Source organism: Maniola jurtina, chromosome 13, assembly GCF_905333055.1.
Source record: "Maniola jurtina chromosome 13, ilManJurt1.1, whole genome shotgun sequence".
Classification (NCBI taxonomy): Eukaryota; Metazoa; Arthropoda; class Insecta; order Lepidoptera; family Nymphalidae; genus Maniola; species Maniola jurtina.
Genome location: NC_060041.1, coordinates 11,153,004 through 11,169,837, shown reverse-complemented (window position 1 = coordinate 11,169,837; position 16,834 = coordinate 11,153,004). Strand labels below are relative to the sequence as shown.

Sequence of the window (16,834 nt, the reverse complement as noted above, 5' to 3'; positions counted from 1 at the left end):
CCCCCTTAATGCTGACCAGGATTTTCTAACTCCCCCGTTTGCCACGAAGAGAATCTAGATAGCTTATCGACTAACTTCTTTGATAGCTTAAACTATCAGAATGTAAATATGGACTTTCGGAACAAAAACCCCTACGCCATACCTGCGAATTTAAACCACAAAATCATACCGGAATATTTTGACAATACTCCACCGTATGTACCACCAAGAGTTAACTTACATTCAAGCCAAAATCACAGACAAAACATGAACGTACCATTAAACACGAAGCCCATAGTAATCTCTAAAGACAATATACCAAAAAAGCAGAACTTATCATTTACAGTTGACATGAGTAAGAAACCAGGATCCAAAGTTTTTAACCGCCTATTTCCAACCGCTTGTGAGGAAAAAGAACCTCCGAAATTGCCTCCACGAAATTTTCATTTAAATCTTAATGAAAAACCTAAACTGAAAACGCCAAAGCCCAATGCTAGGAGTATATTTAAAAATTATAAGTCGTGTCCCGTTTCACCCGTATCGGAAGAATGTAAATGGGGGGATAAAATTGCGGAACATGAAAATAATCAAAAGAAAGAAAACCCAAAGAAACCTGCCATTGACACAAGAAAAAGAAATTCTCTTAGCTTTTTCATCGGTCTTGATAGTAAGATTAAAGATAGCAGAAACATTGTAGACACTATTAAGAGTGATACAGAAAAAATGATTGCTGAAATAACTAAAAAGTATGGTGATTTAGATGAATTTGAACCAAACGTCCAAAGTGATTTAGATTTACAACCGACTAAAGAATTCGAGGAAAAAGACGATGGGAATTTCTCATCAGACTCCCTTGAAGATTGTAGTTTAAGCCAAGATGTTAGTTGCAAGAATAAACTTTATTCTAAGAAAGTTTGCAGAAAACACAATAAAAGAAACACCATGCCTCGAAGAGCAGTTTCCGATTATGAAATTTATGGGAATTATGACAAACCTGCAGTTCCTGTCAAAATGATTTATACTTCTCAGAAAAGTTCAACTTTGCCACGAAATATGCCATCGAATCTAGATGATATTATAGACGAAGACATGTATCCAGATTACAATATGTATAGATGTCAAAGCGTATTAACTAAACGATGTATAACTCGATCCAACGAGTCTGTGTTAAGTGATCATTCTAACTGTTCTACTGTATCTAATGAAATATTCCTTAAATATGGCAATGAGGTTGCATTCCAACAAGCTAAATTCACGGAAAGTCGATATAATTTGAATGATTCTCAAAATTGTTCATCCGAAAACATCAATGAACCTGACATGAAATATTTAGAAAATCACAGACACAGTAGTGCTAGTTTCTTTTTAAACCAGAAAAAATATATGAAATCAAGTTGTAGTCAAGAATCAGTCTTGTCAGACGAATTTCTCGACAATGACAATCAGATGTCAAGAACTAATTGTAACTCCTTGGAAAGTGTTTTATCTGATGACTCTGAATGTACAAAAAGTGCTCCCTTGGAAATGCTCTTCGAAGGAACAAGGCCGATCCGTCAGAAAAACAACCCTACAGGAGTACCAAACAGCCAAAGCTGTTACGAATTTGATAATACATCCAAAAGTTATGGTTCAAGTCCAAATAATGTGCCATACCTAACCGGGTATTTGTATAACAATTACCTTGCTGAAAGATGTAGTCCAAAAACAGATTATAAAGATCAAGCACCAGTAGTTATTAGTCAAAAGCCATCAGCACAGAAAATTTATGGATTTGATGTTCCAGCGGGAGAATATTCTGGTCATAAAACTGTTACGCGTTCCAAAAGCCTGTATGACTCTGCTTCTAAACAACCACCACCAGCTAAAAATATTGCCTATTACTTCGACGGAAGTAACATTCAACAATACAGCAAAGAAAAGAAACAGGTTGATGAAATACCAAGGTTGAAAAAAGCAGATTATATGGCTAATACCAGTAAATCACTACAACCTAAATTCATCGATAAACATAAGTACAAGAGCCAAATGGAAGGATGTGATTCAAATGCAATGGTGAAATCCCAAAGTTGCAGCTTTGAAGTTGTCTTAGAACCAGCATCTAAACCAAATCCATTAAAAAATTTAATGGAAAAACGAAATTCTCATGTAAAAAAGAATCTTGAAAAATTCGAAGAGCAAATTAGAAAGAACACTCAAACTAAAATTAATAAGAATCAACAGAACAAAGAGAAAGCCAACGTTTCTAAATACAATAACGCAACAAAGAGCCTAGAGAGAGATTCTAGTCAAAAGAATAAAAATAATAACGATGCCAAAATAACGATGGAATTTGTGCCACATAAACCTCCTAAACCCATTAAAAGAACGTCTTCCATTAAGCTTAATAATCGATTAAAAGCGGGTTTAGAAAAATCTACACTTAGTTCTTCCATAACCTCCCAGTACAAAGCTAAACTGGATGGATTGCAAAATAAAAATTATATATCTAATAGAAAACAAGAAGACAAGAATTCAAACGTAGAAGATTCACATGATAATTCAGAGAAAACTTTTGATGTTTTTGTCAAAGAAAACGATGTAAATGAGAATAGGTCTGAAATGCAAATGGATAGTCTAGAAGTTTGTGCTATGCAGCAGAGGGCAGAAAAAAATACTCACGTGAGTATGGATTCTTTAGATGTTATTGAAGACAGTCATGGTTTTGCAAAAGATTCATTAGATTACTACGCAGAACAAGAAAATAAAAGATATAGCAAGACTATTAAAGATCAGACAAATTTGAAATTTGCCAAAAATCAACTAGATAAGCCTATTCCTTCTCATAGCGGCCAAAACATTGAAGCCAAGGAAAACATAGCTCCGGGAAATGACGATTTCGAAAAATACAAATATATCGAGCGTAAGCTAGAAATCATCAACAAGTTGGTAGAAATGGAAGAACGAAAAATGTTACAGGAGAAAATATTAAAAGAGTGGCGTATGAAACCTTTGAAAGCCAATATTAACGATGGAAAAGGTCTAGTTAAAGTTTTGTCTAGAAAGTTTGAAAAGTTAGCGAATAAACAAAATACTGTTCCAAACTTTGCTTCTCTAACTTTAGAAGAAGCTGATACAGACACTGAAAATTCCGAAAATAAAGAAATCAAACGCAATTTGAGTTTACCAGATATATTGGACACGGATCAAATCGGTTTGACTGTTGGGGGCGTAGATGTATCTAACGACGCTGGTAATGAAAATATCGAAGTCACAGACCCCGAACCTAAGCCACAGTTGAACAATACGTTTCAAAACGTACCGAAACCACGAAAGTCACTACCACAAAGGGTTTATAACGAAATGGTAATACCAAAAACGGATGTGCATTTGGACAGTGAAAACTACGAATCGTCGACGACGAGTTCTAGTTGTACAAATTCACCTAAAAGGATGTCTTTTTACGGTTTTAACAGACCAAAAGTGCCGTTCAGAAAAATAATTCGCGAACCACCTAGAATGTATGCGGAAAATCAATACGTTGCATCGTCTAGTAGAATACGACCGGTTTTAAATTCGGGGCACGCCCTAAGGGGTTTAGTTCGAAAGTTGCCCATAACGCCCGTTTTGCCGTCGAAATTCTCACCAATAACAGGTTGGACTCGCATGAGACTTAGATGTCGTGGCGATCCTTTTTTGCGCTTCTAGATTTCACTTTGGTTCTAATTTCGTTTATAGGAAGAGCTTTAGCTATATTTGTGATATCTTGTGACCCCCTGTATAGACCGAAACAGTACCCCGTTTATTTGATTTCACTAACCACAACACATCACAAATCATGGCTTTATTGCGATGTTAGCATGTTATTTTTGTATTGTCATCGCACGATTTTTATTATGATTTTTATTGTTGAAAGCAATACTGCTGTTGCCTGTGTCTCAAATTGGTCAAATATAAACTTCTAGTTGTTTTTATTAATAGACTTCTCTGTCGATGTCTATCGATCTATTTCTTTTCAACCGTTACATTATTTTCTAATCAATGCAATGAATTATTGTTTAGATTTAGTTGATGTTATGTGAGTTTTAATTGCTTAAATTTTTTTTACTTCAAACGAAATCGAAAAATTGGTGTACTCGTATACACCAAAATACTCGTCGTAATGTGTAATAGAAAACAGTAAAACAGAGTTGAGCGTTATAAAAGAGTGGTGTAAACAGTAACTAGATGATATTTGACCAAGTTGGGTTTAACGAACCATGCATGTGGTTTAATGTAAGCCGTGTGCAGCAGCGCGCAACCACCTATCCTCTTCGGAGCCCGAAGAGACGGGGATGAGGCGCGCCATATCGCTCTCGGACCTCGCCGCCAAACCCGTGCCGGCACCACGGACGCCGCAAGGTAATTGTGGTGGTGGAATTCTGGATTCACAGTATTAGATAACACATATCTTCCTCCTATCATTTGACTCAACATAATATATGTTACCTCTAAAGCAACAACATCTGTAAAATACAAACATATCACCTCTAGAATTTACTTACTTTCGGTTGAGTAAAATTTGTATTCATCTAACTTTCGTAACCTATGACATTAGTTACCTACGGTAATGGGATTTAACACCTATCTTCTTCCTATCATTTGAATCGATAAAATAATGTTAAGATCCAAATAACAACCTCTTAAAATTCAAACATATATAACCTATATAATGTTTTATTTTCTGTTGAGTAAAATATTCTTCTAATTTCTTTCGTATAGTGGGATTTACGGTCTTTTCATCACATTATTAGGTAACGGTTTTTTAACAGTAATTGTTTTCTTTTCTAAGGCACTTTAAAATAAAATTTGGTGTTGCGTTACATAACATTCTTTAGGAACATGAATTTTTTGGGTCGGATCCAAATTCTGCATTAGAATTTTTTGCCAGAGCTTGTTGTACATAAAATGCTTTTAGTTAGCATTTACCGAGCTTAGCATGTATCTGCATGGTTTTGTCTACTAATCATAAATTTATCTTTTAATGTTTTATTTATTTACTAAAATAATTGTTCCTACTAAAAAAATAACTATCGTTGTCTAGTGTGGTTGTTTGTAGGTTTGTCCTTATTTCATGCAGTGACTGAGCAACGATCAATACGTTTTTTGCATGGGTATGCTATCATCAAAAACCTAAATCCACGTGGATGAAGTCGCAGCATCTTCTATTTGGTACAAAGATAGTTTGCATTCTGAAGGCGAACATAATATAGCCTACATTTTATTCAGGAAAATTAAAGAGTTCCCACGGAATTTAAAAAACAAAATCAAGGCGAAGTCGCGAGCATCTTCTAGTATCTAATAATATAGGGTTATATAATATTATTGAAATTGAAAAGAGCAACCGCCGAGTTTCTTGCTGGTTCTTCTCGGTAGGAACGGCATTCCGAACCAGTGGTAAATTATTTGACGATTCAAAAGCACTTGTAAAAGTTTATTTGAATAAAAATCTATTCTATTCTATTCTATTGAAGCTGCTTTTTATCCATCACTTGCTAAGTAGATACACCAACTTTTCGTACGACCTACATTGTTGCTTGGAGTGACTAGAAGTAAAAAGGCGGCCTGTACACCTTAACTTGGTGTAAAAATCGGTTTTTAACTTACTTATTGATAATATTATAGAGCAAACGTTTTAATGTATGATTTTTATGTAGCGTCACCCAAACCCACCCAACAAATCAACCAGAACTCGAGTAAGTCGCCGAGTGGCTTCGTACGTCCGGCGCCGCGGTATAACAACAAGTCCAACATGACTAGGAGTTCTAGTGTCGGCGTTTTGAACAACCAAGTGAGACAACCTTTACATTATCTTAAAAAAAAGTGAATAGGCATCTTCTAGGTAAACGTGTCCCATCTTAGGCCACATCATCGCTTTCCATCAGGTGTGATTGTGGTCAAGCGCTTGCCTAAATTAATTAAAATTTTTAATTATAAAACAATTTTTTGAACTGCAGGCTTAGCTCGAACAAGATAAAAAATCCATACTAATATATTTATAAATGCGAAAGTGTTGGCACATCCTTTTTACCGATATTGACGAAATTAGGTAAAGAGATAGCTTGCATCCTGGGAACAAACAGACTGTTTAAGAAAATCAAAAAGTTTCCATGGGATTTTTAAACAACCTCAATCAGCGTGGACGAAGTCGCGGACATCATCTAGTATGATATCTTTTGAAAAGAAAATTTTCTGCCAGTTTAAAAAAGTAGTCTAGTGAGTGATATTAGTACCGAAGATGGTATGTGGTGAACTAAAAAAAGCTACTCGTAAGACCTAATGGCTATAACATAACTTTGCTTGGCACTCAGCGATTTCTGCGTTAGTGTAGTTTTCTGTCATACTATACAAAAGTGTCATGTTAACAAGCGATCAATGCTGACAGATCACGAAAGAGTAGTCTGGAAGTCCCTTTTTACGACCGTAGAAAGCTGACTGTTTTATCGAGCTTACGTGAAACAACGACACGTCTAACCGAAACTTCCAAAAGGGTCCGTCAGACTTGAAATTTTCTATTTTATTCACAGAGCGATTCTGAATCTGACCCAACCCCTTCTCGTACGCAACCCCCCCGCGCAGGGGGTCTGATGAGACCCACCATTAGCTCCGCGAATAAGGCCGCCGCGAACACAGCCAGGCGGCGTGGCCTAGCTAACTCTTACAGCACAGGTAATAAAGGTTAGGTTAGATATAAGATTTACTCATTAAGTTCACAGTAGTTCAGTCCTAACATGTCTAAATCTCTCTAAAGAATTTCTTGGTGCGTATGAACGCAACTCATACGCACCACTGACGATAAACGCAATGTTTTTGTTGCGTTAAGTAGTGCGTTTATTTGTATCAAACAATCAAGCTATAGGCTAACATTCAATAGGTTCTGACTTCTGCGTTCGTACATTGCGTGTATGCGTTGCGTTCATACGTACCAAGGAGAACCTACTTTACCATTCTAATATCAATTAAGGATTCATCTTTGATGACGGTTTTCTTTGTTATAGGGTTTTATTAAGTTACTGAAAACCGATTGTATGATTATCTAATATAAATAACGCTCTGTATAACTCGTACCAATAATGCAACGAATCGGAACAAATCTGCGCTAATCATTGCGTCTTACTCACATGCTACACAAATATGAGGTAGGTGTGAATGAGAGAGAGTGAATAACGCCGCCATTTTCGATTCGTTTCTTTATTGACATGTCTTATACAGTAGTTATACAGTCCAAAATCAGTAAGTATTGACAGTTCTTAGCTCCAAATCGATTTCTAATGACAAACAACAAATAATAATAAATACCTAGACAATTAGCCACAGACTGGAGTCATGCGATGTAGGCAAAGACAAGCAAATTCATTCACACTGCTAACATGCTAACATAGTGGCCTACACGTGCACGCACGCGATAGTCGCCTTTACGTCGCACTGCATAAGGACTGTTTCAGCGAGCGTCGCGCGATCTGAGTCCAGTTCAGAAGCTGAGGGAGAAGTGCAGAGACCGAGGGCCGCTTCTGCTGATCGAGGGACGAGGAGATTAGGTAAGATTCTTTTTGATGTCGAGATGCCTTTTTATTCTTGATATTCTTTATCATCGTTAACATCGTCACAATCGCACATGAAAGTAACCCTTCTGAATTAAACTGCATAACAACCATAACCATTTTTAATGTTCAGATAGGTAGGCATTTTGAAAGTTGAAAAAGTGTGCGGTTACCTATTAAGTTTTAGTTTGGCTGGCTGAATATTATTAGAAGTTGTCTCTCATAAAATTCTGGTTTTATTTTATTATTTTGATTCCTTTCAGCCCTTTCTGTTGTCAAAATTTTTATTTATTACTCACACTTTTACAACCATCCTACCTGTAGTAACACAAGAAAACAAATTTTAACAAGTATCCCTCTTGCTATAGTTTCAATCATCATGAAAAACCTAACTCCAGAGGGTTTAAAGCGCCGGGCAAATTGCGTCGCTTACCTGTTTCAGGTTGCTGCGATTTGTCTTTTAAGCAAATCAAGGAAAAATAAAGTATATACCTTTTTTTGTTGACGGGAGGGATATCTTAAGGTACTCAATATCTTTGAGGAGAGATCGGGTTGGGAGGTATTTCTACCCACTAAAAACCCCTCGGTGGCCATCCTCAGCGCATGTTAAGAGACTCCGGGAACTCTTACGAATGTGCACCGGTGCCTCTCTTGCGCGACGCACAGTGGACTCAATCTGGAGGATACACTCCCCTGGCCTCAGGCACTTTGCATGTAGGCACGGCAGCTTGCGCCACAGCAATAAGCAAGCGCTCTCCATCTTAGGCTACATCATCACTTGCTAGCAGGTCTGATTGCGCTAGTGTATAAATTTAAAAAAAAAGCTGTCGTCCTTATAATGGTAGTTGTGTTTCGGACGTTCCTTACCGGGTTCTTGTCTCAGGTCGGAGCGGCAGTGAGCGCGATATATCGGCCAAGGCTCGTGAGGTAACCGCGCGGTTAACGTCTAACAACAAACCGCAACGCCCCAAGCAGGAGTCGCCGGGAGACGCGAATTGTACGTCATCATATTCATCACTAACAGCACGTAGATCGTCGTAACCTAACATAACCTAACTGTACTAAATCCACGGAGAGAAGTCAGTATAGCGCTCTCTCTGTTACGCAATCCCATATAAATGACAGAGCCAAAAATCTCAGCGGGCGTTAACCATTTTCACTATTTTTAGAGTCGCCAACCATCACAAAAAGTTTTCAAAGAACATTTGAAATTCAATTTGAAAATGTTTCCAAAAACATTCCAAATTTAATTCAAAAGCATAGTTTCGTTTGTAAGTGTAACTCTAAATGGTTATTGCCCACTGAGATTTTTGTCTCTGTCATTTGTATGAGATTGCGTAACAGAGAAAGCGCCATACTAACTTCTTTCCGCGTAGAGTACGCAAAACTCACATGAAATCGTTAGAAAATTTGACATAATTAATCACATTAATTTTTTAGGCTTTCGAAAACAAAGTGAAATACATCTTCGCACAAAAAACATAAAAATCATTTTTAACACTCACAATAACCTTTCATTTTAGTTTTATTATAAACTCTTTTAAATTTTTCGTTTGAATTGTGTCCCTTTTTCGCTTTATTTGATTTTTTATTCTTGAAATTCTCTTGTCAATAATCTCTTAACATGGCAGGTCTAAACATATTGCTATCCCTTTCATAATGCTTCCAGCGGAAAAGATATCACTAGATTTAGACCTGTCAGTTTAATTAAGAGGTTGTTTATAATGGAACTACCCACAATGTTTGTTTGAATATAATATTTACCTTCCCTGACTTACAGCTCGATATGATATGATAGGATAAAGCCTAAACTACTTTCTGTCTTTTTGGATTTCAGCTTCTCTAACAACTGTTTAGAGAATTATGTTGTGTTTCCAACTTTTTCGGTACTTGTAAAACATTACATGTATTTTTAATCTATAATAATTAATTTAAGATGTGTTTCAATTCAATAGTGTCGTCGTCTCAGCTTTGCTCGGCGTTGACGGAACAGTTGACAAAGACGGCCAGCAAAGTGGTTCAATTGTACCGCACCTTGCAAAGGGAACCCGACTGCGCGGCGGATATTAGCGGTGAGACTTCACTTATTAATATAGACAAACTGAAGCGGAGCGGAGCGGAGACGTGGGTTTTCGATCAGCTTATTCAGAGATGACCTGATGAAATCTAAGGGCGTCTTATGACTACAGACAAACTGAAGCAGGCGGAGCGAAGACGTGGGTTTTCGATCAATTTATTCAGAGATGACATGATGACTGACTCTAAGATCGTGATCTAAGATAACCTGATTGGTTTATTTGCTCACACGTTTCTGCTCGAATGTCTCTTTAGTGGAAACACGCTCTTATTCTATTCACAAGCTAAAATGAACAGCAAAAATAGCTTTTTTAATATTACTACAAGATAGGCTTGCGCTTGATGACAATCGTGTCTTAAGAGCGTTGAAGCATGAGCCTGGAACACAAGTTTAGGTATTTACCCGAGGTTCTTTGTTTGTTTCCGTGAACGGACGTACCCAGCGCAGTTTATAACAAACCGTTTTGATCCTAGACGATTTTCAAACAGATTATTTTTTCAATATTTTTAAGTATGTGGTGTTAGTTTGTCGTTTTTTTTCAAAAAAATGATGTTTTTTAAAACAGTGTATTGTCTTTATAGATTAAGTACGAGTGAATAAAACTTATAATTGTAGTCAGTACTCAATACTAATCTTTTATATACTTGTGTAAGTATAAGAGAGTCAAGAAATTATACAAAATTCAACTTTCCTTATACATATTTACGAAAATATGGTTCCCTTATCATGCACAGTATAAATAGTTACACCTACTATAATAATCTTCACACATATATTTATAAAGGCTAAAATAAATGTGAAATCCGTCTAAAATTTAAACAGTCTTAAATATTTAATTTGCAAAATTATCAAAAATATAATGCAATGCTAATACCCGTAAAGACATTGAGCATTTTTTTTTTATTTATGGTCCTTTACAATCTTTTCAAATTTTATTGTTAGTACTAAATCGTACTTACCGTAAGCGCAAGACAATGGACAGTACAATGAAAGGGATCAACAGGTACAAAAATGCAGATGTTACACTTGAGTAGGTATTTATTCATCAAAAATAAGTGCATTGCTACACAAGTAAGCTAGGGATACAAAAACAAAATAAGATAAATTTCAAAACTAAAAGTACAAAAACCCACCTACTACTTTTAAAGACTTCACCGCAGATGATTGATTTATATTTGAATATGTATAAATTATTATATACATGTATTCGAAATTTTCATAGTAACTGCTATGATTTGATATCAAACTCGATCCATCTATTTCAAGTTTATTTTTTCTCGATATACATTTCTTTTTCATGTCATGTGTAGGTAAACCAATATACTTTTTGGGTTTTGTAGGTTATATCTCTTACATTCGTTTTGATTATGATAAGTTCTTTTATGACATATCGGAAAATTTTATGACATATGACAATATAGCCTCTAACACACGGAATGGTAAAGCGAAGCGAAAGAGAGATCTCATTTATCAAAATTTAATGTGCAGTTTGGCAGTAATAAGTGAATCGATGAGCCAATAAACAAACAAATACGCAACACAACACGTGACAGGTTGTGATGGCAATCAGGGTGAGGACGCCCCGCACACCCACACAACCCCTGGGCTAATCCGGTGCGGGATAGCGCGGGTGACGTGCGGGTGTGCAGAACGTCCCCCGCCTCATACCTCGATTGCCATCTCGACCTGTCACGTACTATACATAGCTCCCGAAAACTGTCTGCGAAAGCGTGTCTGTCTGTCTGTCTGTCTGTCTGCTACGCTTTCACGGCTCAACCGCTGAACCGATTTTGATGAAATTTGGTACTAACTTAGGATATTTTCCGGGAAAGGACATAGGCTACTTTTTATCCCGGAAAAACAAACAGTTCCCCCGGAATAGCACGCTGTGTTTCACGCATTTGTCGTTCAATAACGCCGCAACAGAGCTATGAATTGACGTCATTTTTTTAGGGTTCAAGCAAAAACGGAACCCTTATAGGATCACTTTGTTGTCTGTCCGTCTGTCTGTCTTTCCGTCGTGTCTGTCAAGAAACCTATAGGGTACTTCCCGTTGACCTAGAATCATGAAATTTGGCAGGTAGGTAGGTCTTACAGCACAAGTACAGGAATAAATCTGAAAACTGCGAATTAAAAAAAAATGTTTCAATTTTCAAACTAAGGTAACTATACCAAGTGGGGTATCATATGAAAGGACTTTACCTGTACATTCTAAAACAGGTTTTTATTTATTTTTATGCATAATAGTTTTTGACTTATCGTGCAAAATGTTGGAAAAAATAGCCGAGTACGGAACTCTTAGTGCGCGAGTGTGACTCGCACTTGGCCGGTTGTTTTGCATAGACATAGTCGAGGAAAAAGTATTATAGACTACTTTTCCTTTCAAAAAAAAACAAATAGTTCCCGCAGGATAGCATGCTAAAACACATGATAAAATAACTTAAGCATTGCATAAAATATTGTAACAAACCTCAATTATTATTAAAACCTTGAATCACGCGAGCGATGCCGCGGGTAATAGCTAGTTCAAAAATAAAACCATCATAAAGATCCACGAGGGATGACCACGTGCAAATGATAGTAATTATCCTATTGTTTCTGGTGTTATGGTAGAGTGTACAATGTATACAACCAAAATCTAAATACAAAATACCGTACTAATGCTGTAAAAGACAATAAACTAATGCTATTATGCAAATGAAAAAAAAATCATAATGGAATACAAGAAACCGCGCTAATGCCATAATAGGACGATGAATCATCAAAATTTTATTTAGCGGCTAGGACAAATAGCAAGGCTATTGGGATATAGCATTGTCAGCCGGTAATAACTGTAAAACTATAAGCCTTTAAGAATATTTGATTCTGAAAAATTATAATTCTAGTCAATAACTAATTATACAAAATTCAACTTTCCGTTTATTTAAAAACATGGTTTTCCTTATCACAAACGGTATAATGAAACCTTGAGTATTGAGTTTTACATATTTATAAAAGCTCTTGAAATAAATGTGAAACCCATGTAAAATTTAAACAGTTAAAAATTTATTTTTTAGAAATTATTAAAAATATAGATCAATGCCACTGCTCTGATAGGCATTGATCTATTCTCTACCGAAATCGCGTTTTACAATTTTTTTCAAATTTTGAAAATTAAATTGTTCCCTTTCAATGACAGGGAACAATAGATACCAATGCAGCTATTTGCTCGAGGCAATACTTATTTATTAACTAGCTGATGCCCGCAGCTTCACCTGCGTGGATTTCTAAAAATCCCGTGGGAACTTTTGATTTTCCAGGACAAAAGTAGCCTATCCGTAATAGCCCGTCCCCGGGATGCAACGCATTTCTGTACCACGTAAAAAACATCTAAACGGATGATCCTTTAAAAATCCCGAGGGATCACCAGGATTTAGGAATGCAATTCCTTACAGCATCATATAAACACAATTTAAAAATATACAAAAAGTTTTAATCTATCTTTAAGAAAAAATAGCGAGTATTAAAAATACCTAGTATTGAGAAGTGATAGTCGCACTACAATTTCAGGTAAATCGTAAATAATCCGATAACAATTGCTAAGCAAACAAGCGTTACGTCCGTTCTCGGAGAGGCCTCGGCCGATACTAATTTCCTAGTTCAATTTACTATTGCTTGTTGCACGGTTTTGTAGTGTGTTTCAAGATTATTTTTTGGAAACAAATATTAGTTAAATTTAAATTTTTTTTTTCTGTTTATATTGCAAATATGTTCTTCTTTAATGAGTACTTAGTTTTATTTATAAATGAAGAAAAATAACCCACCTAAATGACAGTTTTATGTGTCTGTAGTTTTATGAAATTATGACTTTTTTGTTTGAATTTTTATAATGTAAAAAATGCCAAACGAAAGATTTGGTTCTGTCATCTTATTAGTTCAGGATCTTTTCTTTGGTAAATATATCTCTTTGTGAGAATCGACCAAGTAACTTTTGATGTAGTGAACGTCAAAGATGACACGAAATCCAAAATTCAGTAATAGTCTTTTGGTATTTTAGGCAATAAAAGATAAACTATGAATAAATTGCAAAATGTTGTCTGTCAATTTAATAAAACAGGAAATATTCTACAAAGTAGTATATACATGTTTTACATAAATGCAGTGTTTAATAAAATATAGGGGGGCAAAATGGCTTAAGAATAGCTCATGCCGGTTCAACACTCTTAAGGACAGCAATGATTAGGTATAAGTTAGGGTGCGTTTGTCTTGCTTATTTTAAAGTACTTAAGTATGTGGCAGGAAAAACCGACGCCGGAAGGGTGTTCCAAAGCTTAGCGTTTCGTAGCAGAAACGTTTTAACGTTGCTTAAACTGCTTTTCCACCAGAGATGTGTGTGCTACGTCGCTATGGATGCGCGAGTGGTGTAGCCCTCTAAGTCCCTATTGTCGATACATCGCTTAGCTTGAGTGGAAACGGTCACCAACTTTCATAGATTAACTTAGACCTACTCACAGCATAGCACATCTCGTGTGGAAAATCAGCCTTATTTTTGGTTTGTCAATAATTTATGCTATCCAACAGGGCTCGAAGCTGCGATCCTGGAGACGCAGAAAGTACTCCGCGGCGCGGTGCGAGCAACTAATGGTGATGGGGAGCATCTGAACAACAGAGGTTAGCTCATTTATCTATTTTTTCACGAGAAAATATCTCTTGAACCGCTACCAGAAAAAATGAAGAAAAATCGCCGAAAATGCCCGCGTGTCGTAATGGCTGAGGCTGAGATCTATTTGACTTTGCTCTGACTTAAGCTTCAGTTAAAACGAGACAAATTTATGTCAGCGACTAGCACTGTCTTGTTTCAACAGTGTCTTAAGTCTGACCAAAGTCAAAGTACACTCTATAGACCACAGCTTTAGACTAATGGTTAGCTACTGAATGGTAGGTTAGGTTAGATTCTTAAAAAATCAAATTTTGGCATTTATGCGCTGTAACGTGTGGGTAGAAAAAAGGCAGTGCAAACCAGTCTTGGTCAAAATTGGGGCTTGTTTTGAAAACTTTTTGAATTATTTGTTTCTTTCATTTAACAGTTCCTCACCTTAATACTTTTAGATGCCAATTTTAAACAAAAAATTGTATTCCCAGATGCGAACGACTCTGGGAACCCGGCGATGTCCCTGATCGAACAGTATTCCGACATTTTGCTGAACATGATGCAGAGCAAAATGGTCAACCAGTTCCCGCAAAGTCCACAAAGTCTCCCTCCTACTCCCAGAGACCAGGACAGCTAGTACATGTGAAATGTGAACCAATAAACTATGTGTTGAATCGTAGTGTTAACTTTTCGAAAAACTGACGATTAAAAACATTGATTTGAGTACGAAAAACCATTAGTGGTGTTAGATATGTGCATGATACTCGGGCACATATGCCGTTTGGCTGGAAATATACTTGTAAAACGCCATCAGAACTGAATAAAATCTAATTCTGGTAAAAAGTAAAATGAACCTAACGGTGGTCGCTTTAAGGTTTGCATTAGCTCACACAATAATCACCATCGCCCAAAACAGGCACATCGTAACAGAAAAAACGACGTTAAAGCGATCAGTTTTAGGTCTATTTTACTTTGACTTAAAAGTGTTTCGATGTTCTATAACGTTGGTGAATTTGTATGATCAACTTCAACAAGTTGAATAAGAATCACATGTTATCAAATATCTTATGAAAATGTGGACATAATTATAGCAATTATAGATGTGCCAATTAGTGGTCGATTGACCTATTTACGGTGTACCCAACCTAGTTAGGCCAGATGACTACTTTAGTTTTACTTAGTTTACTTAAAAGGTAAACAAGTAGCTTTTCACTGAAATGTAAGAGGCGCACTAAACGCGGCCCATATTACATAGTTACCGCGAACTGACCGTGAAATTATAATACTAGTGTAAACCCTAACTCTAGAAGGTCTAATCGCGTCGCTTAAGAATTTCTTTGTAAAGGTTTTTGTGATTTGTTTATCTTTTAAGCAAACTAAGGAAAAACGGACTATGAAAACCCGCAAACTCAGGTTGAAATCTATAAAATGCACTTTGTTTTTGCTTAGTTTTAAGTTTCACTCAAAACGAGACAGATTTATACCAGTGGTATAACGCTGTCTCGTTTTAACATTGTCTTAAATCTGAGCAAAGTCAAAGTGCGCTCTATGGATTTCGACATCAGTGTTGGAAGTTGGTATGTCTGTAGATGCTATATCATGAGTTTTAAACTTAATAATAATAATATGATGTATGTTGTTGAAGTAATATTCCAAAATGTTTTCAATATTTGATCTTAAAATTGTGAAATTTGTGATTGTGGAATAATTAATGTAACAAATGTTATTAATAAATTAATGTTATTAGAAAATTGATGTGACATAAATTTCGGTGAATGTATTTTCGATCATTGTGTATTTAATGATGAAATTGAATGATAATGAAATACTTCAAAAAATTGTGAAAATTAGGTAATGAAGGACATGTATAATAATTTTAAAAATATCGTCATTCGTATTTTGCAAATAATTTCGTATTTAACCAAACAGTTATACATTTTTATCAAACAAAATCGTAACAAATGTGGCAAATATTCGTCATGATAAAATAATAATTGTTATTATAACCTGACATTTTAAACTGTAAAAATAAAACCGGTTTTTTTAAAATATGAAATCTATGTCAGAATTTCTTATATGGGGTTATGTTATCCCCCACTGTGTTATTTAGGTGTATCGTGAAGATTCACCTAAAGTCATTTGTAGCATTTAAATTTTTCATTCCAAAAACCGAAGTATTTTTTCTTAATTTTGGTTTTACATTATTATTTTAACGGTCATTGGTGGCTTAAATACTGTCAATTATTATTATTTTCCCACTATCTCGGACTGACATCTCGGCCAGTACGAGCTTTGCCCATCAACAGTCAATGTGAATAACGTCCACGAGTCAATGTTATTATTATATTGTAAGGTCTCGATATGTCACAATTTACAAACTGTTTTTAGTTATTTATTCATTTTAATAATTAATATTATTATTACGTAGAATATCTCTCGGATAGTGTCTCTCTTTCGAATCTTTGTTTATTCATTGTCAGTAGGTACTTACTAGCTTAATAAGCGTAATCGAAATCCCACAGTCTCGTACGAAGCGATCTGCCGCCTCGTTTCTAATTTGAACCGCTAGTGTATATAACACCCTTCCGGGGC

General features: G+C 35.9%; 1 protein-coding gene across 14 annotated transcripts in view; it reads left to right on the top strand.

Annotated features, from left to right (window-relative positions):
• The window catches only part of LOC123871043 (mitogen-activated protein kinase-binding protein 1), a 117,228-nt gene extending 100,849 nt beyond the window's left edge, over positions 1-16,379 (top strand). For 4 of the 14 annotated variants that reach the window (XM_045914604.1, XM_045914603.1, XM_045914597.1 and 1 more), the window contains 8 exons: positions 4,246-4,356; positions 5,652-5,785; positions 6,522-6,663; positions 7,440-7,532; positions 8,419-8,532; positions 9,491-9,607; positions 14,173-14,262; positions 14,734-16,379. In XM_045914604.1, coding sequence (XP_045770560.1) covers positions 4,246-4,356; positions 5,652-5,785; positions 6,522-6,663; positions 7,440-7,532; positions 8,419-8,532; positions 9,491-9,607; positions 14,173-14,262; positions 14,734-14,879 — 947 coding nt within the window. In that variant the 3' untranslated portion in view covers positions 14,880-16,379. Of the gene's footprint in view, positions 1-19; positions 4,018-4,245; positions 4,357-5,651; positions 5,786-6,521; positions 6,664-7,439; positions 7,533-8,418; positions 8,533-9,490; positions 9,608-14,172; positions 14,263-14,733 lie in introns of those variants that run through there. The other 10 variants (XM_045914593.1, XM_045914591.1, XM_045914592.1 and 7 more) reach the window with 7 other exon arrangements.
• The last annotated feature ends 455 nt before the right edge of the window (positions 16,380-16,834 follow it).